Consider the following 24,739-nt stretch of genomic DNA (forward strand, 5'->3'; position numbering starts at 1 on the left):
GTTTACATCCAGGTTTTCATCGTTAGCAACATTGAAATCCGCAACACTGTAATCGTTTATGTTTCAGCGTGATAAAAATACCCAAGCAAGGCGTGACCTGCCAATGCACTTGACAACCGCAACCACTGCGTTCAATCAGTGTTGTTCCCGTTCCAATGCTCCTAGATATTCACATTTATTTACGTACTGCAGCACATGCCAAACAAATCAGAGAAGTAAAATATGTACAATAAGCCCTGTGCTCCGTGCGGACATACACACCCTCTGCCATACTCATAACGCCAAATGAAGGCACAGGCAGTGTGCAATTGTGTAATCGTATCAGCTTTCCGTTCAATTTGACTCTAAGTAGCTTTGACTGCCACACGTGCTTTGCCCACATGTTTGTCCTCCCACCCTGACTGCTGACACACTGACTACATGCTACGGTTACTCCATTCCACCTTCACCATGTTCTGTGAAAGAAAGAAAGGCTTCGATGTTATGCTCTTGTACAGATTTACTGAGGTTTCCCCTACCCATCCTAATAGAAGGATCATCCCTAGCTTGGAATCACTTTTCCCTCCAGCTTCTAGACGCAAGCTACAGTAAGATTTATGAACCTTAAAGTGATTCATCATGACTCACGTGTGTACTGCCTAGACGAAACTTAAGTGGCCTTTCCAGAGTAGGTCAGAGGTGATATACAAAACGCAGTTCTTCCAAGGGCGAAAAAGGGTCGTAAAAAATAATTCAACGCTTCACATCTACTTTTCATCCTCGTCCTTTCAGAAAGGTGTTCGTGTGGCACTGGGTAGTTGAGGCGATAAACCGGTAGTCTTGGCTTTTCTTTTCCTTAGACGATGTGGGTAGGAACCCTCTTCAAAGGGAAATCTCCCCAAGACGGGTCGGAGAAAGCGCTACTGACGCTGACTGAGGAGAGATAACAGTTCGAAGCTCGTCGGCTTGAGGACGGGAGGGATTTTACGATGATGTAAACAGAACGCGGTATTGGGTGTAAATGAACCGGAATGGACTCCCTCGCGGCACGGCGATCGGCGTATCTATATGGAAATAAGAAAGCAACATCACTGTAAGGAGGCACGTCGTTAGGTTAGGCGGTTTAACGGATTGGAAGCTGTTGCAAAAATTATCTTAGCCTAGGTGAAGGCAATATTGGATTGGATGTGGGTTATGGCAGTCAAGTTTAATGGATTGTCACAGGATGTTTAATGGGAGCAGAGATTACTGTTACCGCAAACGGTTTCTGCGGTCTACGTTAACGACGCTTTGCTGACACTGTAACAGGCGGATTGGGAACAGAGTGTCATAAATGAGTAGATAAATTGATCACATCATATTAAAGCAACTAGAGCAATGATAACTTTTAACTGGTCGCAATGCAAAAACGAAGCATTTTCGTGGCTTTTTGTCATCAGCGAAGTTTCTCGTTATAAAGAGGATCATTCAAAACTTAGAACGTAGAAAAACGCTGCTGACTTTGCCCGAACTGTGCACAACTGAATAAACCAACTTTTTGCGATTGCAACGAAAGATATTTTTTCGGTTTTCTGAGTGTTTTATTTCCACTGATAACATTAAAAGCTCCCTAACGAACGATAATGTAATTGAACAGCAGCACGTTTTTGATACTGATGTACATAGTAATTTTATATTATTCGTTTCCAAGAGCCAGTTATGGACATTACAGTTTATAATTTATCCGTCGATGAAATCATTCGTGCTCTTGAAGCATTGGCTACTGGACCAGAGTGATTACCACCTATTTTTATAAAGTCACTTTCAAATGAGTACATGTAAACGCTCTATCAATTTTGTTTTTACAGCCTCAAGCTGAATTGAAACACTATACTATATGCGTCAACATTAACACAACCTCTATACAAGCAAATCTGGCAAGCTCAGGCAGCTATTTTTTGTCACATTATACAGCTCATAATCCCATATTCGTTAACTCTTCTACTCAGCCGATATTCATCTGTTTATAAGCTGTGTATGAAGTTGAAAGGTGCTTATTCAACTTTTTTACAACTACTTAATATTCACTGTACAGCTTTGTCACACTTATGATCTATGATTTCGCAGTGCTTGGAAATATTTTTTATTTAGTTTAAGGAGCGGCATATTTAGGTCTATCATTAGATTATAAACAGACATCATCCAAGTTAGTGCGGTGACGATCTACCGCGAACAAATTTCGATTACGCAATTGACGAGAAGGTACATAACAATTAAGTCTTGATAATAAATAAGCTGAGTCAATGCGTTGCGAAGCAATATTGTTCACGAAAGAGACCATAGCATAATTCCGCCGCTCTTTCAATGACTGAATGTTGATTAACAAGCAACGAGCTTCATAAAATAGGAGAAGAAATTCTGTCCATCCCAATTTACGTAGTGCATATAGTAAAAATTGCCTTTGGATTGACTTTATTCGTTCTTCATGTCTTTTCACATAAGGAGACCAAACAACACTGCAATATTCTAATATTGGCCCCACATATGCAACAAAAAGTGTTTTAATTGTGTAAGGATCTTTAAAGTGCAAACCAAAACGCTTTATAAAATTAAACATATTGCCTGCTCTATGAATTATTGTGTTATAATGATCCACAAATGTTAATTTAGAATCAAGAATAACTCCTAAATCTCTTATTTTATCACAACTTTGAACAATTTGATTACCTAATGTAATACGAATATCTGATTTAATTAAAATAAAACAGCAAAAAAGGTTATGTTCCATTTAATTCCACTTGCTTAATGTTGGTATCCATGCCGTATTTCGACTACAATGTGCAGTCTTCATCAGTATCATTCCCACTAAAGAACTTATCAAAATCTAGCCCCCTTAAGTACTCATAAGTAGTTTCATTTTTATACCTGTGATCTTGACTTTTTTACCTAGCGATGAGTAGGGGGTTAGATTTTGATAAGTTTTTTAGTGGGAATGACACTGATGAAGACTGCACATTGTAGTCGAAATACGAATCTGTCACGGATACCAAAATTAATTAAGTGGAATTAAATGGAAGATAACCTTTTTTGCTGGTTTATTTATGGACCGATGTCATTACTTCATGATTTAATTAGTTTTTTTTAAAGACAATTGACACCGTCTTCAACTAGAGGTTGTACAGACTGAATACTTAAAGGCTGAAAGTCTCCTTAATAAAGATATAAAAAAAAAAATAAAGGCCGGCGCACAATAGATACGTTTTCGGGTTTTTTTTACAGATAATGCATGGGCTAACTGTCAAAAAACCTGAAAACGTATCTATTGTGCGCCGGCCTTAACACTAGACAACGGACAACACTTAACACCCAGTAGACCAGTAGGGAAATTTGCGAGTTGCGAAAAGTTACACTGGCTGAAGCGGGAATCGAACCTCACTTCGTGGCACTCACAATACGCGACGGGTGACGCCGCTAACCGCACGACCACGAAGCCCACTTCTACTGTAACCCAGACAACCAGAATGCACGTATATTCAAAGTTGTTTTCGTGATATACAAACATATATACAAACAAACAAGTCGTATAGAATGCAAAGAAATGGCTTATACGTACAAAAGTGGAGGCCATATACGTGCATATTTTCGTTTAATTTTAAACGAGTTGATTTAACATCATATGCAATTTGATCTGTAATAACAAATCCATTTTGAAAAGTCTTACGATGTAATCCGATTAAATTTGTGATACAGTACGACGGAAAAATGAGTCATCGCATATAAGTCGGAAATTTGCATACTATTCGATTTAACTTAAACATAATGCGAGGTATGCCATTCTAATTTGCGATTTTGACTTAAACTGTAGCAATTTACGATACTGTCTGTACATTGTTATACGACTTCTGGTTGTCTGGGAAGTTATAAGAATACATTTTGTTACAATTTCTCCAAATAGGATGAGGAACATGTGTTGCTCCAATCAGATTTCTACCACGTCGGCCCCTGGGCTATAGGAAGCTATCGGGTGTCCACAGGTTATTGTATAGTCAGAGGGACTCGTAGGTGCTACCTCTATGCGGCCGAGTTTACTCGGAACGGGAAAACGATACGGTAATAAAGATCAAGGCAATGATAGAGCATCTCGGGAATGAATACGTAAACAAAAGTAGCATGTATTTTACTCACGGTGTATTCTCCTGTCATGCCTAATCATCCGGCCGTTCTCTTCTTCTTCTTCTTCAGGGACGTCCCCCTTTACCGCCTCTGCTACCGCTGATCTCGTTGACGCTGCTGTGGGCTGCGCGATTCTGTTCTATGAACGCGCAAGTACATTCGACAGCGCCGATACGTGAATGCGCAACTGCACACCGATGATACACACCCACACTGATAAAAATATCCTTCTTCAAGCGCACACACATCGCCGGGCGATTTTCCTCTACGTCGATAGTCCTTCCGCTTTGCGGGGAAAGCTGATCCCGACGCGATTCTCCACCGATGACACGCCGTGTGAACACTACGCTACTGGTGTAGAGCACCTTTCGTTCACGCTTAGTTTTCTTCGCACATTCCAGCTGGGATGTCCACCGGAAACAGGCTCGTCACCGTCTACGCCTTTGTCATCCTGTGACGATGGTCGATAAGACACACTTACTCGTGGTGGTGTTCAACCGTGTAGACAAAAGGCCCTATAGAGAACACATACACATTAGTTGTTTTTTTTCCAATTGGAAAATACAATCAGATTTACCTCCTTGGAGGGCCTTTGTTCCTGCTACTCGTCTTCAAATCGCCTGCGCTTTGTCCTCAGCTTTTGCGACAATGAAATCTTGGTTGCTATTTAGGGGAATATGGCTTTAGAAAGGTTTCTAATGACGACTTTCAGAATAGGTTACCTCTCAACTCAGTGGATTACTTCCGGTGGTGGCGCTGATTTTTACCAAATTGCAGTTTGGCAAATTGGTGCTGAATCGATCCGTGTAATCTGCATAGATAAATTGTTGTTAGATATTTCTCACTGCCCAGGTATTACGAGATTTATCTAGGAATGGCGGATGCTCGGTCGTCCAGACTCTCAGGATGCGCACCCACTTTGCTCCGTGTGATTTTTCGGAAACGACGTATTCTGACAAAAAAAAAAACGTTTCGTTTAGCCGTATCCTTGTCGGTAATGATTGATGTGTTACCTTTAGCTAATTCCAAAGGTGAAATCTGCTGGATTTTCAGATGCAGTTTCACTTAGTCCGTGTTTTTTCCGCAGGAATACTTACACACGCGTCCACTAGAGAGATTTGCAACCGACAAATCATGGGGAAAATTTTGATTCCTTTTGTGCGTTTGTACGGAGATTCGCTCACTCTGCCGTGAGAGCGTTGACGCGTCGGAGATTTGAGCGATGCGAGATGGATTCTGCATTGCGGGTAGCTGTTATGATGCAGCATGAATTTCATACGAGGTGTGCAGTGTTGCGCGTAGCGGGTGTTTTCTGCTCATAGCAATAATTTTGAGGTGATATCACGCACAAAATATTGCATGGTAACAAGTTTTAACATTTAGTTCCAACAAACTTTTACACCACCACGTATAAAAAACATGAACTTCATTCTGAAACGTATTCATAGCATCATCATTTATTATCTCAAAAAATAGTTTCATGTCATCAGTATAAATAAGCACTCTGAGATTTTTCAAAATAAGAGAGATATCGTTAACGTACAAAATGAAAAGAAGAGGTCCCAAGTGCGAGCCCTGTGGAACTCCTGACGTGACTTAAATTGGGTTAGATTTTTTTCTCGCTGAATCTTACAATTTGCTGACGTCCGTTAAATATGACTTAATCCATGTGAGGAGTTTCTTTTTTTTTTTTTTCTTCATTTGTTTTCCGTCGATCTTGTTTTCCGTGCTGAGCACCAATGCTACCGACGCCAGGGAGGCAGCTCCCACACCTGGACCCTACCTATCGGCCCATCAACTCATGAACCGGGGACCAACGGCTTTAGTTCCCTTCCGAAGGAAGGCGTGATCAGAGGTGATATGCCTCAGAACAACCCGGCGGCGCCGACTAGGATTGAAACCAGGCCTGCTGAGGTGAGAGGTAATCACGCTTACCACTACACCACTGGCTCCGCTATGTGAGGAGTTTCATCTCAATTCCCATTTTTTAATTTAAAAATCAACATTGGAATGTCAAGTACATCGAACGCTTTACTGAAGTCAGTGTAAAGAGCTTCTATTTGGTTTCCCTTGTCCATTACAGTTAATGAGTCATCAACAAATTCCAGGAGGTTTATTGTGGTAGAACGACCTTTAAAAAAGCCGTGTTGTGCATTTGATATTCTATGTTTTATTTGGCAGCAGATATTTTTGTTTATGATTGATTCGAATAGTTTAGGAATGCACGAGATGATGGCAATTCCACGATAGTTTTGGGTATCAGATTTTTTACCAGATTTATAAATGGGTATTAGAAACGATTTTTTTTCCATTCCTGCATGAATATACCAGAGTCAAGTGACATATATTAAAACTGATGTAGGAATATCTGCATGTTGTTCTACAACGAGATCGCTGAGTAGAGACTTTATACATAATAGTACATTTTCAACACTTTTTCGACCATTCTATTTATAGGTTTACGGAAAACGCAATGTATAAGTTATAAAACAGCTGCAAAACTACATATCAGAAATCAAAACCACGTTCGTTACATAAATGTTTCCAAACATTGATTATTCAGCTTATTAGCTAAGTACCAGCCACTTAATAGTTGAAAATGCGCTTTCAATGTCTATGTTACTCAGTATGAGTCATTGATTGTGTAGATGCCATGAGATGAGTAAAATACACTTTTTATCAGCTTCGAATTGCAGCTATAAGTTGTAAGTTTAGAAACGTTTTCTTCTTCTTATTCACATTTCATGCTTATTGCTTAGTGCATACTAGCTCATTGCGTGCTCTCAACTTAGTGTTCTAAATCCACTTACACAGTTATTAATTGAGAGCTTTCGATGCCAAATCCAATGCATGAATTTGTATATTGTTGCCACACACATATACTCTATGTCCAGAGAAGTCGAGAAAATTTTCAACCCGAAAACGAACCCGCTGCCTCCGGCTTGGTTATACCGTGCTTTTACTGACTAGGCTATTAGGCCCCATGTTGAGAAACATGTGTATAGCAGTAGTGTAAGCGTTTATTAGTTGCTGTTATTCAAGTTGACTGATATGCTGAATAATAGTTGTATAAATACTGAATAGGCGCTACTCTTACTATTTTCAGAGCTTTTCCCCGTAGCTGAATTCACAGCTTTTAACAGCTGCTTAACAGCATGAAACTTCAAAAAGTAAGCTTACATAGCTGAAAATGTTTGTTGGGTAAGCCTTTATTGTGGCTATTTTCCAGTGTTCTTCCTACTCGAATTCATCATTAACGACAATGTGTTCTCACACGCTAAATCTTTAATTACTAGCAAACAACATGGGCTTGTTAAGGGAATGTTGCCTGTGTTCAATGTGTTTTGTGTTTGTTTCAGATATTCGTGAATTTCCCCGTAGATTGCCGGCTACATAATTAGTGATTCTAGGTTTAGTTTAGTTTTAAGAATTCATGTTCTGCATCATCACTGCATGAACTAACCTACGCTTACGACCGTATAATTGTTATCCAATATGTATTTGATTCACTAATTTTAAGTAGGGTAAGCAAATTTATTTAACGAACAATAAGTAGGAATTCTAACAAATCTAAACCAATTCAATAAACACCAAATCATGATCAGAAAAGCAATGATTTACAGAAAAATTCAGCTTATAGCTCACTGAACACCCAGTAAAAACCTGTCAACGTCACAATTGCTAAGTATTTTTGCATTCGTACACCATCATCCTCACCGTAGGAAAAGGAAAAAAAACTACAAATAAATACAGTTATGTAGGTAACGACACTGGCTATATTTAATAAATTATACATGGAAAAAAAACCTAGCGATTTTGTCTTCATTAAATGTATATTTGTATCAACGACCTTCTACAGAAGCTGAAAGCAGCTAGTGAAAACAAATTCGATTAACTGAGTTGAATAGTTTAAAAGCAAAATGCTGTCAAATATCAGAATTTTGGATTCCTGATAAAATCAGTTAAGAAATATTTCTGAAATCTTTGTTGATTTTCAGTTAAATGCTGTAATTATGACTGAAGATGGAATTGCTGGAAAACTCAGAAGCATTATTTTGCTGGAAAGTTTGCTGATTTATCATCATGTCTATTTGTATGAAAGTTAGACATTAAGTGTGTAGGCATTTTTTTTTGCATTGCGGCCTTTGTTTTTGATCTGTCTCTGGGGGAATACGTCAAAGCGGACAATGTACACTGGAGTCGCTTTTTACGCGGTTTTTTTTTACACGGTTTTTTTCACGCGGTTTTTTTTTACGCGGATTTCGGAATTTACGCGGTTTTTTTTTACGCGGATTCCGGAATTTAAGCGGTTTTTTTTTTACGCGGATTTTGGTTTTTTTTTACGCGGATTTCAGAATTTACGCGGTATATAGCTTTTTACGCGTTTTTTTCTTACACGGTCTTTTTTTACTCGGTTTTTTTTACGCGGATTTCGGAATTTCGCGGTTTTTTTTTACGCGGATTCCGGAATTTACGCGGTTTTTTTTTACACGGGACGTATCACCCGCGTAAAAAGCGACTCCAGTGTAATTAGATTTAAATGTACGTACTAGGTGGGCAAAACAGCTCATCTGGTTGAATGGATCACAGCCTCTAAGGGGAGCCTATTCTTTTGAACAGATCTTCAGCTCACATTGATATTATATAAATTTTGTAAAAAAAAAATCAAATGAAATAAGTGTTTGGTGACCCTAAACCAAAAGAGCTATTCTAGCTTAATACCCCGTTCACATTACAGCGTATATCACGTGATATAGCTGTCTTGCAATGAGCACTAGACTGATGCAAAATTTGACTTTTTCACTCCACAGTGCTTAAATGGTTTCAAATCGGATCCTGATTAGCCTCCCAAAGTTACAACTCATTTGGTTAGAAACAGACTTCGCACAAACCATTTGAAGTTTACATGTAAATTACTATGGGAAATCTCAACTTTTTGTTCATTGCCTTCTAGTCTTTTTCCATATTGAGCTGCGAAACAGTTCAACACCCATTCTTATAGAAAATCTCATTCTCAGCTACAATTTTGCTGAAGACCGTTTCTATGTAAAACGAGACAGGAAAAAGTTATTAATTATTTAAGAGATTGGTAAACTTATGACATGATCAAGCAGCTGCTCTGTAGGCAACACTGTATTTTGCAGTGTGACATAGTAGCCATGATTTTTGTGTCCTATTCAACGCCCCAGAAACACCAATGTTGCCTGCTGAGCAGTTGATTGAGCATGATCATAAGACATCAGCGCATTGAACCATTGATAACTTTCGATCCTTGCATTTAATCAAAAAGTGGTCTTCAGCTGGGAAAATTTCCTACAAAAACAATTGAAAGTTTTTGAAGCAGACCGATATTGTGAATTATTAGATAGACATGAACAAAAATCTTGGTTTTACCATAGTAATTCCCATACAAACTTCAAATGGTTTGTGCCATCTCAGTTTCTCACCAAATGGGATTAAATTTTGAGAGGTTAATCAGGATCCGATTTGGAATTGTTTAAGTACTGTGGAGCGAAAATTTCAAATTATGCATCACTCTAATGAGCACTCATACATCTAGTTTTCACTGGAAATCCTATTCATGAGTGCTCATTGCAAGACAGCCTATATTACGTGATATAGGCTGTAATGTGAACGGGGTATAATACTACATAAAATCTTAGAAGTAGTATAAACTAATAAATCCGTAGCTTACAACAACCACCGTTCAAACCAAAATGCGCGCAACATGTAACATATCAGTAAGAGCAAAAAATATCACACGCGATGATATGAATGACATCGTGTCACACGATATCACGCCTTTTCTCAAGCTACACAGATAAACATTCTGAATTTTAATTGTGATGTAAACATTCATTCACGTAAACTTGTATTTCATTTCACGCAACCGAGCAACTTGTAAACAATGTTGTTTACAAAGATGGGCTTTTGTATACAATATTTGCTTCATTGCATGAAATGTGTCAGAACTTTACATGATATATAATGTAAACGTATATGATATGTGACCCTCCATTTATGTGCATGATATTGAACAGAAAATTACACTACTTTTTCGAACTGTGTATGCAATCCAGCCTACATACAGATTTAGTTTCTGATGGTAATTCTCCAGCAGAATTGCCCTCACTATTCTCGGCTTCAGCTCTAGATCATCAGCTCAGATCCAGATCCGGGGGTGAATTGTAAAGAATCGAGAGAAACATAAAGGTCCGACGATCTGGACGGATCCGAGAGCTGTCATCCTAAACAGCTCCCAGTGAATCATTCGGATCGATGATTCGGATCCGGAGCTGAGCTGTGAGGTATGAGAGCTGAATATAGCTTTTCAGCTATTTGCTTTTGAGTGGATCTTCCGCTGCCCCAGAGAATGATGGGAAGATAAATAAGAGCCGGGTACTTTGCTAAATACATTGGTAGAAATGCTGTTGGCTGTTTACTCTTATGCTCAACCAGCTCAGCCAACTAGCACAAATTTAAATTGTTCCTGAAATCTGTTTAGTACAGTTGTAGTTGTAGTACAAACCAGCACAGATGTAAACACCCCATTAACATCGTGTAGCAAATATACATATGTCTCTCTTTCTCTCCCATACAACCGCTTGGAAGTTTGCTTTTACCGTTCTTTCCTTTATTTAACGTCGGTCTCTGTTCCGCAATCTAGTGCCAATCACCGACGGACATCGATTGCCATCTATTGACGGCAATCGAATGTGCAGGAAGGCAGCTTCCACACCTGCGTAGGATATCGCACCCATTCAACACACATGGGCCGGGACCAACGGTTTTACTTCCCTTCCGAAGGAAGACGTGACCAGAGATTTTTATGCCTCAGAAAAATCCCACCGACCTCGGCTGGGATGATTGAACCCAGACCCATCGGGGTATTAGAAAGCAGTCACGCTTACCACTACACCACCGGCGCCGGCTCTTTTACCGTTGATGCTATCGATCAGTAGGCACATGTTGTATCACGCACCTCTTGGTTTACGTGGTGGCTGCTCAATGCGGAAGCGGAGTAATGAGTCCTCAGATTTAATGGTTTAAACGTGTGATATCAGTGAGCTGATGAGGTGCGGTTTCTAAAAAATGAACCACAGGTCATCAACTCACTGTAGTGAATCGGGTCTTTAGAACAGCTCGGGAGCGGTTCGTCCATCTCTAGTACGCATCATCGCTGCAGTTAGATGTTTGGTGTGGCGCAACGAGTCCACGGTATCAGTTTTAGAAGTCCAATCCAACTGTGTTCTACACTTTCACCAAAACACTTTGAATAGATGGAATTTTGAAATGTTTGCTGGTTGGTTGAAAAACTTTTTATTGATATATCGGTATGGTTTTGAACTTTATTGGCAAAGCCGGTATGAAGTTTTCAGTAATTATGTATAGTAAAATGCTCGATTTTCAACTTTTCCAGAATATGAATTTCAATAAAATTAACGAAAGATCTTTTTTGTGACTGCAAATGGGCAAAAATTTAAATAAGTTCAATCCTTTAAAATGTGTCGAACCTCTTAATAGAATCCCTTTATGAAGAGCTTTGAGTGAGTTGGTTTATTTCCTATAAATTCCGTTATAATTGCTTATCTTTTGACAGATACGCGTATGTCGTCTACTACTTGCAGACTTCATCAGTGCTAAGTTGCTCAAACATATGTTTTTTATTGCATTTTTCAAATTGACTGATGCTATTATTGCTTATTATCGTGGATTTACCGGTGAAAAAAAATCTATGGCTACTTTCCACTTATCAATTGCATTTTTAATGGTATTATGGTTTATTTTATTGGTGATTATGAGTATTTTAGCAAGATGAGCAAGATGAGGATTCTTGAGGTGTCGTTTAAATTTCGGCCATTATGCTTCATACTAATAATAAGCAGTACAAAGCAATTGATTATTCATTGATCCTCAATCAAAATCAAAGACTAACCGCTACCATTCTTCTTCTTCCATTTGCAGGTTTATGCTCGTGTTGGTGTGTCTGATATTTAGCGTACTGTCGACGATCGAACAGTACAGTAACTTTGCGAACGAGACCTTATTCTGGATGGAGATCTGCCTGGTGGTGTTCTTCGGCGTGGAATACCTGGTGCGACTCTGGTCCGCCGGCTGCCGGTCCAAGTACATGGGCTTCTGCGGCCGGCTCCGGTTCATCCGCAAGCCGATTTGTATTATAGGTAAGTTGATACCTGGTACCGGTTGCGGGAAAGGCTCTGTTGCACCAACGCCAACGATGGGAAATGTGACGCTGTCATAACTTATTAAACAATAAATGTGGAAGAAGGTCAGGTTCCGAGGAATCAAATGTAATTTTCGCTAACAATACTCCAACAAACACCAAAGCGCGTGGGTCGAATGATGCCTGCCTGCGGGGGAAAAAAGTTATAATTTGTTATTTCTGTTCCATACGAACAGCCCGGGCGCGCATTGTTGTATTTCAACTTCAAAAGTAATCCCATGAAGTGTGCTTTTTACAATTGTTAATGTAGCGTGCCCGTCGCGCCACCAAAGTTTCAACTAGCACAATGGAAGGATTAAGCGGGAAAAAGGCTAATTTAAAATGCATTACATTCTCCTTCGCTTTTTCCGTGGCATATTGAAAACCGAATGAACTGGAATTGGAGCAAACAGTTCCCCGAATTATTTGCCATTCGGAGGGTATTTGTGTGACGCTTCTGGCGAATTACAAAGTATTAACGTTATGAATAGCCTTTCCACCCTTTCTGACGGCCCTTTGTTACGATGTTCTTTTTTTCAAATATTTAAAATATCATCAATTAATTTAATGTCAACGGTAATAAATTTGAAAAATGTATCGCAACCCAGGGTAAGAACTGCATTCGCGAGTCGTTGCACTCTTCAATTCAGTTTATCCGAGAAAGAAAACTTAATTGTAGATCCCGCCACCCGGAGGCTTCGTCATTATTCTGCTAACATTAAACCACCTTATATCCTGCAGTAACAAAAACAGAGACAACAGAAGCTAACTTTTCCCTTGAATGACAACACAGTCATCACTGCAAGCGAATAATGGAATTATTACGCTGAAACATGACGGAAACAAACAAAAAAACTTTTGCATCTTGATCCTTTTCCATCTACAGCAGTTCCACGCCAAATGACGAATCGGAAAAACTAGACCTTCTCCGAATTGCACGAAACTATGCATAATTTTGTGTTATGGGAAATCCTTCACATTTTTACAAAAATTCAGCCATTTTAGAGCTTGTAGTTTTCAAAATGGTGTCTCTGTCATTTTTCAATAAATTGTAGCGAATTGGAATAAAAATTTCAAATTGGAATTCAAATTACATGAAATTCCAAAAACTAGTTCTGTAGTAATGTAGTAATAACGAGTTTTCAGGACCATATTGGCACCATCCAGCCACGGTGTAGGGTCCCCCGCAGATGATGCAGCTTCTGCTGAACGGCAGGCCACCATGGTTAGAGTAGAGTTTGGTGTGCCCGGTCCGAAGCCGCGAAATCACGCGTTGATCCCTCAGGTTGTCCAGTTTGCTCCGTGCTTCGGTTGACCCTTTGACTTTGCGGATGAAGGCAGTTCTGTTGCGGAACCACTCGGCTTCCCATGCCGCTCGAATAGTCTGCATGATCCACCGTCTGACGTCCTGCAGGGGTACCTTGTCGGTGAGTCTGGGACCCGATGATCAGCAGACTCGGTGGGGCGTATTTGATAATCGCCTGGATGCATGGGTGTTTTGGTGCTTCCGAGGTGATCGCTTGAACGACGCTGTGTGAGTTGGTTAAGATCAAGGTTGCAAAGACTCATTTCAGCTAAAACAATGTTTTTCTAAATTATGAAATAATTAGATGCCATGATCAAATTTTGAATTGGTAGGATACAAGAAGAGGTTGCAAAGAATGTGTTTGACATATTAAACCTGTTTATTTCACATCATGAGAGTCACAATCAGCGATTTTTCACAAACTCACTCACTCACTCAGCGATCAGCAAATCGCTGATTGTGACTCATAGAAAGCAAAATTTACAGGTTTTATGTTTCCAACGCATACTTTGTAACCTCTTCTTGTAAGTTACAAGTAAAACATGCCATTATACCATCTTTTGGTTTTATTATTCCGAAAAACATTATTTTAGCTGAAATGAGTCTTTGCAACCTTGGTTAAGATAAGTATCGGTTTGTTGTTTAAAGCTGTTCTTGATCCGATTGTCCAATTGGATTCGTGAAGAGTGCCAACTTTTCTCTCCATGCCAATGGACTTTGGCCACTGTGGGGAGGTCGATGTTGACGACCGTGCGGAGGACTCTGTTCTCCTCGTCGAGGAGAAAGATCCTATTGTTTCCGGAGATCTTGGCGGAAAAGGTAGCGGCTTTTGTGGCAATATTTGCGTTTAAGCAGAACCGGAAAGGAAGAAGACCCGCTTCGATGCATGCGGCGTCTGCTGGAGTGGATGACAGGAGACCAGATATGATGCGGATGTAGCTGTTTTAGATCGGTGCTAGGGTTTTTTTTTTTTTTCCTTTGGTTTGTTTTTTCCGTCGATCTTGTTTTCCGTGCTGAGCACCAATGCTACCGGACGTGCCAGGAAGGCAGCTCCCACACCTGGACCCTACCTATCGACCCATCAACTCATGAAACGGGGACCAACGGCTTTACTTCCCATCCGAAGGAAGGCGTGATCAGAGATGTTATGCCTCAGAACATCCCGGCGGCGCCGACTGGGATTGAACCCAGGCCTGCTGGGGTGAGAGGTAATCACGCTTACCACTACACCACCGCGGTGCTAGGGTTCTAACCAGCTTCTCGGAGGCGATACAAGTAATTTCCGTCCCGTAAAGCAACCTACTGTCGATGATGGAACCAAACATCGCGGTTGTTGGATCGGTGAGGCCGAGATATCGTTTTAACGGGGTTGAGTGTACTGCGGTAGTCCTTTTTGACCTATTGGAAATGCTGGTCGAAGGAGAGCGTTCGGTCGATCAGTACGCGGAGGACGCGAACTGTTTTCCTGGTTGGAATGGCTTGGTCGTGGATCGTAATTGGGGTGCTATTGACTCGGTAAAATGTTATTAAAAAGAGTTTCAAGTGATAATTATCAAATCCCACGTGTTCCTAGTGTTTTTCGCAGTGAGCAGTTAAATGTAGAATCAAATCCTTCGTGTTCCTTTGTATGAGTTGCCGTTTGTTCTAACTAACACTTTGGAATGCTCAGCTAAGTTTATTTATATAAATAATTATTTCTGATTATCCATATAAATTTCAACTATCCATATAAAGTTCAGCAAGTATAATTGTTTATACTAAATACGTGACAGTATCAAAGGTGTATTTTTTGAATATGCAAGTGTGAATACATTTCAGATGTCCATTTAATATGTGAATGTGTTCATACGGAGCTTATTGTAAATGAAGATGACGTCAGAATGTACGTGTATGAACAGGCATTCTTGAAATAGCTCATTGGAATTATAGTAGAGCTATCACTTTTCACCAGGTAAAAACAGTTTTATCATCAAAAACCTAGGTGCAGGCAGGTTTCTTCCATAAAAGCACTACCGGTCAGTGAGAGCTGGATTGCATCTACACACTATTCATAGAGATTTCATGTAGTTTTTGCAGGTATAAGTATCACATTATAAATGATTGTTTCAAATCCTGTAGCAACGATTCAAGTCAATTCTAGGTATGCATTTTTGCCGAAGGACATTTCACCGAAGAGCAAGCCATTTTCTACGGTTTTGCATTAGATTAAAGTCAATAATGAATTACTTATCTATAAAAAAACTCAATTGGCTGGAGTACTGTCGAGAAATAGCAGTACATCGTGGTCTGGTGGAAGCAAACGGTTTCGGTTTGACCGGCTTCAGGTCCTGCAGCGTCCTAACAATGCAAGCGATCATCTTTAGGCCTTCGACCAGGCCTTGCACAACTTTGTCGGTGATCAGTTCATCCGACTTACACTCCATGATCAGATCCTTAAGCAGAGCCGCCGAATTTTAAGGAAGCTGGGAGTGGACCAAGGTCAGATAGGGGACCGGGAATCCGACGGTGACCACACTGTTAGCAGTGGTCGAGATTTTGCACAGCTCGGCGATGCTGATCTTGTCGCCGTTCATCTAATTTTTTTTTTCAATTTGGTTTGCGCGTTTGTTGGCACGTTTGTCGGAGACGGATAAAACCGTAAAGTTCAGCAAACCATAAGTATATTTTCCTTTAACCCATCATTCTGATTATTCTCAAAAGCAAAATATGCCTACCTCTTCGTCTGAATAACGATCCACTACGCCCACCTGAAATTCTTTCATTCGATGCAATGTTTTTCTTCTTTTGTTAAGAATACTAAACAACATAAAATATTCTTCCTTTGAATCCGATGAAGAGGATTCAAACAATTGAAATAGTTCTTCCATTCTTTTTTTTTGCAAAATTAAAAACTGTAATCAGCTGTAATTGTTGCGTCACGACGAAAACGAGAGTTTTGACAACCATATTTTTGAATGTTTTTGTGGTTTTGCGATAAACATATAGCTACACCGCGAATTTTTCGAGCGCTACACCATCGTCAGTGGTGCAGAAAAAGTGTTGCACAGGTGTAGCTACACCACAAAAACGAAAACGACAATACAAATGTTCAGATATATTTATGCTGAAGGCTATTGGGCTAAATTCCGATAAACAAAAGATTGATCTGACCAATTGTTTTTGTTAATTACTTTATTTGTACAGGCTCAATCGAATAAACTTTATAGAGCCAAGTTATCATTTTCTTTATACATTATGAATGTCTTAAATCTAAATTTAAAGGATTGGAACCGATTACTCGCGGTCTTCTCGAGGCTAGTGGATGACAATTGTTTGGATCGGGAGAGGGAAAAAGAGATTTGGAATATGATTTATGATTCAAAAATTTCACTATTTCTAAAATATATACTTAATCCTATCGACGTTATATCAACTCTGTAATTATACAATTATTACAGAAACAAATCTACAAAAAAACATACACACACACATACAAAACACAAACTAGACACAAGGTTAATCAAGCTTACAATCTATGGTTAATATTCTTCAAGAAAACATATATCAGTTGCATAAACTCCAGATCGCGTCTAGCCAAAATATCCCGAACTGGAACATTAGGTTGTCTACCTCGAGCCCGAAGGGAATAGTACAACTCGGATCTGACTCCACGGTGCCCAGCACATGACCAAATAATGTGATTTGCGTCCTGGTAACCTTGTCCACATTCACAGAGATTACTGTCCCCCAGCCCAACATGAAACAAGTGAGCGCTTAGTGAATAGTGATTGGACATGAGGCGAGACATCACACGAATGAAGTCTCGACCCACCTCCAAACCTTTGAACCAAGGACACTTCGACACCTTAGGGATGATTGAATATAGCCATCGTCCCAAACTCCCTTCACTCCACTTATTCTGCCAGCTGACGAGTGACTGTTGACGATAAATGAAGAAAAATTCATCGTAAGCGATTTGTCGATCGTAAATATCATGAGAAAATACGAGGAGTGCTTTACCGGCCTCATAGAGCGAATAGCCTCGACAGAACTGAGACTATCCGTAAAAATAAAATAATGATCTGGTGCAAGTGAGGCGATCGTTTCTAGCGTATAATGTATTGCCGCCAGTTCCGCAACATATACGGAACAAGGAGCTTGAAGCATTCGAGAGGCGCTATGAAATTCGTTATAAATACCAAAACCAACGGACGCCTCTATTAGTGATCCATCTGTGAAGAACGATCTTGCTTAATCAACTTGGCCAAACTTTGCAGCGAAAATTGACGGAGCAAACATGGAAAGATGATGCTTTGGGATTCCGCGAATCTCTTGCGTCATGGATAAATCAAAATGAACAGAACTGTCGAAGTCGGAGAAGCAAACACGATAGGGATTATGCTGCGAAGGGCTGACATCCTGTGTTATGTACACGTAGTACAATGACATAAAACGAGTTTGGGGGTTTAGCTCAAGAAGGTTCTCAAAGTTTGTAATCACCAGTGGGTTCATAATTGCACAACGGGTGAGGAGCCTGAGGGATAATTCCGAAAACCGATCAGAGAGTGGCAACATGCCCGCTAACACTTCGAGACTCATCGTATGAGTCGAGTGCATGCATCCTAACGCGATACGAAGACAGCGATACTGGATCCGTTCCAGTTTGATGATGTGCGTTTTAGCCGCCAACTGGAAGCAAAAACTACCGTACTCTAAAACCGATAAAATCGTTGTCCGGTACAACGTTAGAAGATCTTGCGGATGGGCTCCCCCACCACGTTCCGGTAATTGTTCGGAGAAAATTGATCCTTTGTTGGCATTTCCGCTTCAGATACTCAATGTGGGATCTCCAGGTGCATTTGGAATCGAACCAGACCCCAATATATTTGAAAGACATGGAATGAGTGATCGGCTTACCCAAAAGTTGAAGCTTCGGTTGTGCTGGGCTATGCTTCCTAAAAAAAACGACCAACTCAGTTTTCTCCGTGGAGAATTCGATACCTAGCTGGATAGCCCAAGTAGACAAATTGTCTAAGGTATCCTGTAAGGGTCCTTGCAGGTTGGCCTCTCTGGGCCCTGTCATAGACACTACTCCGTCATCTGCAAGTTGTCTCAGCGTGCAGTTGTCACTTAGACAATTGTCAATTTCTCTGACGTGGAAATAATACAGAAGGGAGCTTAAACAGGAGCCCTGGGGGAGACCCATGTAGCTAAATCGTGAAGCTGTAGAGTTTCCATGAAAAAAGCTCATATGTTTCTCTGACAGCAAATTGTACAAAAAGTTATTAATTAATGGAGAAAGGCCACAAGCGTGGAGTTTGTCTGAAAGGACTTCAACCGATACTGAATCAAAAGCCCCCTTAATATCCAAGAAGACAGAAGCCATTTGCTCTTTTTTAGCAAAAGCCAACTGAATTTCTGTGGAAAGCAACGCGAGACAGTCGTTCGTTCCCTTGCCCCTACGGAAACCAAATTGAGTATCTGAGAGTAGGTGGTTCAACTCAACCCATTTGTCCGGGCGAAAAAGGATCATTTTCTCCAACAATTTTCGAATACACGATAACATCGCAATAGGACGATACGAGTTGTGATCTGACGCGGGTTTTCCAGGCTTTTTAATGGCTATAACTCTCACCCGCCTCCAATCATCCGGAACAATATTAAGCTCCAGGAACTGACCAAACAAGTTCAACATGCGCCTCTTAGCGACGTCTGGGAGGTTCTTCAACAAGTTGAACTTGATTCTATCAGCCCCGGGAGCCGAATTGCCACACGAAAGGAGCTCCAGCATTGAAAAAGGCTGGCTGATCTCGTCTACCGAATTCGTCGTTTCGCGAGAAATCATCTGTGCCGGCACAGAATCAGGACATACTTTTCGCGCGAACTTGAGAATCCAACTATCGGAGTACTCCTCGCTCTCGTTGTTTGAAGACCGGTTACGCATCCTTCGCGCCGCGTTCCAAAGCGTATTCATCGACGTTTCGCGCGATAATCCGTGCACGAATTGCCGCCAGTATCCGCGTTTCTTGGCTTTGATGAGGCTCTTGAGTTCGCGTTCAAGAGCCGAGTACGCTTCGAAATACACGGGTATTCCACGTTTCCGGAAAAGCTTAAACGCGTCGGACTTTTTACGATAAACCTCAGCTGGTCCCACCAAGGGGAAGGAGGTTTCCTACGGAAAGACGTTCCTGGAACCGGCCGAGTTTGAGCTTGAAACGTGCTGTCCAAGATCAGATTGGAGAGGAAGTTATATTCCTCCAACGGTGGAAGCCCTTCTACCGACGTTAGGGCATCTTCTATCACATTCTTGAACTTTGTCCAATCGATATTACGGGTAAGATCGTACGCGACGTTAACGGGTTCCGACGGATTGAACCCACTGGCAACTGAAACTTTGATCGGCAAGTGATCACTACCGTGGGGATCTTGGATCACATTCCACGTGCAATCCAACGATAATGAGTTAGAGCAAAGTGTGAGGTCTAATCTACTTCCATTCGAGGATGGGCCAGCCAAACGTGTTACTTCTCCATTGTTAAGAATTGTCATATTGAAGTTATCACAGAGGTCATATATAAAAGTAGAACGGTTGTCATCATACAGTTCCCCCCAGCCTGTACCGTGGGAATTAAAATCTCCCATAATCAACCGTGGAGCAGGAAGAACCGAACAGATATCTGAAAGTTGTTTTCGATTAACAACGGCTCTAGGAGGAATATAAACAGAAGCAATACAAAGGCTCTTACCTTTAATAATAGCCTGACATGCGACAATTTCAATACTTGGAAATTGTGGAAGATTCACTCTATAGAAGGAATGGCACTTTTTGATCCCCAAAAGTACTCCTCCTCCACGCGAATCCTCACGATCCAGTCGAATAATGTTAAAATCATAAAAAGGAAGATCGATATCTGAAGAGAGCCAAGTTTCACAAACAGCAAATGCATCACAATCATTATTGTGAACTAAAAACTTAAAAGAATCTAATTTAGGAATGAGACTTCGACAATTCCACTGTAGAACAGTGATCAAATCCCCGACCTCGTTTGGAAAATTATCCATCGAAGGAAATGATTGCTGCAATGAGGGGCCACTTCAATGTCAATTGCTTCAAGAGGGTCTTCACAGAAGGAAGCATTGCCAGAACAATGCTTTTGAGAGGATCAGAAATATTGAGGTACTTGAGAATATCGTCCACAATTTTATCAAATGAGAACAACCCGGATGAAGAAGGGGCTTCTGTTCTTAAAAATGGGCCATCAGGGGTTTTTTATGTCCCCGGGAGAGATGGAAAATTCTGGTTATAGTCAGTTCTGCGGAAACCAGGAGGAGTAGAAGTCTCCTTTTTTCCATCACTCCTTGATTTGGGCAAGCTGATTTGGGGTTCCTTATCTGCAACTTTCCGCGAACGGATGCGTTTTCGTTTCCGTGCAGAACCTTCCGGAAAACTGAAAGAAACTCCCTCCTCAGCCAAGTCAGAGTCAGACTCGTCATCAGACAAAACAGCAAAGGGATTTTTGTCGTTGGTTGATGGTGTGGCTGTTTTTAGCATTGCTGCAAAAGACTGTCTGGAACGCTCCTTAAGAGAGCGTTCTAGTTTCTCCCCGCGTTGTTTGTACACCGGTCACGACGAGATACCATGAGGAGTTCCCTTACAGTACACGCATTTTGGTGCAGTGACTGTGCAGGCGCCATCCTCGTGCTTCTCCCCGCATTTGGAACAGCGTGCCTTGCTGCCACAGTGAGAGGCCGTATGTCCCAACTGTTTGCAGTTTTGGCAGTTCATGACCCGAGGAACAAACAAACGCACAGGTAGCCGAAGTTTTCCCAACTCGATGTAGTGAGGAAGGGCTGAACCAGAAAAGGTTACCCGAAACGAGTCTGTGGGGGTAAAACTCTTTTTACCCTCGCTGAAAGATACTGAGTTCAGCTTCTGGACTTCCAGTATCTCAACCGTGGGAAGCAAGGGGTTCTTGAAACGGCCAACCGCTTGCTTCGCCAAGATCTCGGGGGTCAGACTCGCTTCGGTGACCACACCTTCGATCTCCACATTACGGGCTGGGATGTACACTCTATACTCGAGTGTAAAGAGCTGGGAGGCAGCAATCTCGTTCGCTTGTTTCAGGTTAGAGACGACAACGCGAAGTTTATTATACCTCACCTTCGAGATTTCGGTCACGGCCGAGAACCGCTTCGTCAGATCATTAGTAATTTGCTTTACATTCAAAGGTTTCTTTTTGGGCTGAAAGTAAACAAACAGTCGAGTCTTCTGGGTAGGCTCGCGATCGGGGGCTTATCTGTCCCTGCCCATTACCAGACTGAGATGACGAACCAGGGATGGCATCATCTGATTTCTGGGTTGACAGACGTTTTCGACCCTTCTTGCTATCGCGTGGCAAAGTGGTGTCATCTTCCGACAAAACGTCCATTTCGTCTTCCGACAAAATGTCCATTTTGCCGTACTAGTGGGAGCGAAAAACGCTCTACCACTGCAACGATAATCAAAATTACTCGGACACAAATCTGACCAATTGTGTAAGAAATCTAAATCTTGAAATAAAAACTGCACACTTAGAAATAATTACTTTTACGCGAGACGTAATCCATATTGGAAGAGGTTACAAAGTATGCGTTTGAAACATAAAATCAGTAAATGTTGCTTTATATGAGTCACAATCAGCGATTTGCTTATCACTGAGTGAGTGAGTGAGTGAGTGTGTGAAAAATCGCTGATTGTGACTCTCATGAAGTGAAATAAACAGGTTTGATATGTCAAACACATTCTTTGCTACCTCTTTTTGTATCTTACCTATTCAAAATATGATCATAGCATCTAATTATTTTATAATAAAAAAAAAAACATTGGTTTAGCTGAAATGAGCATTTGCAACCTTGTTTTTTGGCCTTATTAACCTCCGCTATATGTTCTATAAATCTAGTTGCTAAAGTTCTCTTGGCTTGTCCTACGTATACTTTGTTACAATGATTACAGCTTATACACCTACTTTACTTAAAACATTAACTGGGTCCTTAGTGGATCCTAACAATGATTTCAACTGGTTATGTCTACTGGTGAAAACTAAATCTAATCTGAATTGTTTTAACTGTGGTCTTAGTTTACAAGTAATATATTGATCAAATGGAACGGACGCTCGTTTCAAGGGTTCAGGTTCTGCGGTGAGGGTTGTAAATAATCTCCTTAGTTGCATTCTCGCTATTTTATCAATGATTTCCTAGATTGTGGTCTAGGAAACTCTTATAAATGCAAGCTTTTGTAATGTTTAAGGTTATGGAAACTTAAAAATACACAAAATCAAATAATGAAAACTTCGTCCATTGTTTAAATTTTCGTTCATAAGTTTTTTATATTATACAGGGTGTTTGGTTCCGGGTTTTACATATTTTCAGGGTAGATAGGGCTCCTAAAGTTATGAAAAAATCCCCATGAAACATAGGGTCGGAAATGACTGCTAAGTGAGTTATTCAACACTTTATGTTTTTTTGTATTGCCAACTTTGGTTAGCTATATTTTTTTAATCTTAATGTGGTTTTCTGATTTCAACATACCAAATGAAATATTAAAGTCTTAGCTATCAATGCTTCCTATAAAAAAACTCGATTAAAGTTAGTTATCATACATTAAAATTGAAAAGTATGTTGAAAGTACCGAAAAAACTGGTGAAATTTCATACATTTTAGTGTTTTTAAGTTGAAAATTTTCATTTCAGTTTATTTAGATGTTCTACAAAACATTCTCCATGCAGTTCCCTAGATTTGTGTCTTTGGTAGTAACCTTGTAGGCTTTATGGTGTCTTCGTAATTATTGATTTAAAACAGCCATAAAAACTTGTGACGTTTTCTTAAAATGCGCTATAGTCACCCTATTCGTTCGTACGTTCGGCTATTGCAGTGGACTACGCACATGAAAATTTGGTAGAATATTATTGTAAATGTTGAACTACATTCTTAACTTTTCATTACCGCACATCTCCTGCGCCGAACGAAAACATAACTGCGGAGATGTTTCGCGGTATCGAATATTGCTCAGTCTCAGCAGAAAACACAACGAGAGACACCGAATCGACGAATTCTGAGAGCGGAAGGGAGAGAAGTAGGTAGTGGTAATAAGTCGATGCCCAGTAAGAATTGTCGGTCCGATGGGACTCCGATGAGAAGCCGATGCATCGGACTATCGGCCTTATGTAAGCCCGATAAAATAGTCCGATTTGACCCCTTGTATCGTGCTAATTTGCAACCGAAACATCGGAATTGTAGACCTCGAGAGTGTGCTCTCGCTCGGTTTGTAGCACTGATGTGACTCCGATGTGGAACAAAATTTTGCATGGCGCATCGGGCTCTCATCGGGTTGTCGATTTTCGTTTTTGAGCGTGTTCCTATCAGAATGACACCCCGACGTGAAGCCGATGCGGGGCAAAATTTTATTCCTGGCATCGTGCGCATCGGGGTGTAGATTTTTATTAAATTTGGATAGGGTAGGGAACATCTACGGCATAAACGCCCATTTCCGTCATATCGAGCGGAAACATAAAATAAATCAATAAATTCGCCGAATCAATCGGCTCGATCGGCTCCTTGGTACGACAGTTTACTTCAAAAGTTACAAAAAAAATTATAATTATGAGGACGCATCAAATGAATGTTTACATTCATTCTACACTCGTGTGTCGAATGGATTTCGATGGCATTTTAATGATTTTAATGTGTTCTGCCAGAATTGAAACCGTTTGACGGAATGGGCGTCTAATAGTGGTATAAGGATTTTATCATTATCACAACAATTTGTTACTCATTTGGTAATCAACCGGTGCGATTGGTAAATCCATTTAGAAGTTTTTGAAACATTCTATTATTTTTTAAGTGGTTAAGAGCTTAAGTATGGTTTGCACTTACTATGACGTACACTTACCCAATTATTATAAGAATTATGAATATATATATGAATATAACAATTTGCATAACAATAATGAGAATAAGAATAATTATACTGTAGTAATAAAAAAGCAATAACAATAATAAGAATAGGCATAACAAATAAAATAATTTAAATAAATTAAATTTTTAAGTTTCTGAAATTGTTC

At 40.4% G+C, this 24,739-nt stretch overlaps 2 protein-coding genes across 3 annotated transcripts in view; both read left to right on the forward strand.

The window, feature by feature from the left end:
* Positions 1-24,739, forward strand: part of LOC135703833 (potassium voltage-gated channel subfamily KQT member 1-like) — a 745,326-nt gene that overhangs the window by 592,584 nt on the left and 128,003 nt on the right. For both annotated transcript variants that reach the window (XM_065225170.1, XM_065225162.1), the window contains one exon: positions 12,097-12,314. In XM_065225170.1, the coding sequence (XP_065081242.1) occupies positions 12,097-12,314 (218 nt within the window). The remainder of the gene's footprint in view (positions 1-12,096; positions 12,315-24,739) is intronic.
* The window catches only part of LOC135703351 (uncharacterized), a 416,348-nt gene that overhangs the window by 53,828 nt on the left and 337,781 nt on the right, over positions 1-24,739 (forward strand). The window lies entirely within an intron of this gene.

Source organism: Ochlerotatus camptorhynchus, unplaced genomic scaffold (genome assembly GCF_037179485.1).
Source record: "Ochlerotatus camptorhynchus isolate MF236.1 unplaced genomic scaffold, CSIRO-AGI_Acam_v1.1 ptg000021l, whole genome shotgun sequence".
Classification (NCBI taxonomy): domain Eukaryota; kingdom Metazoa; phylum Arthropoda; class Insecta; order Diptera; family Culicidae; genus Ochlerotatus; species Ochlerotatus camptorhynchus.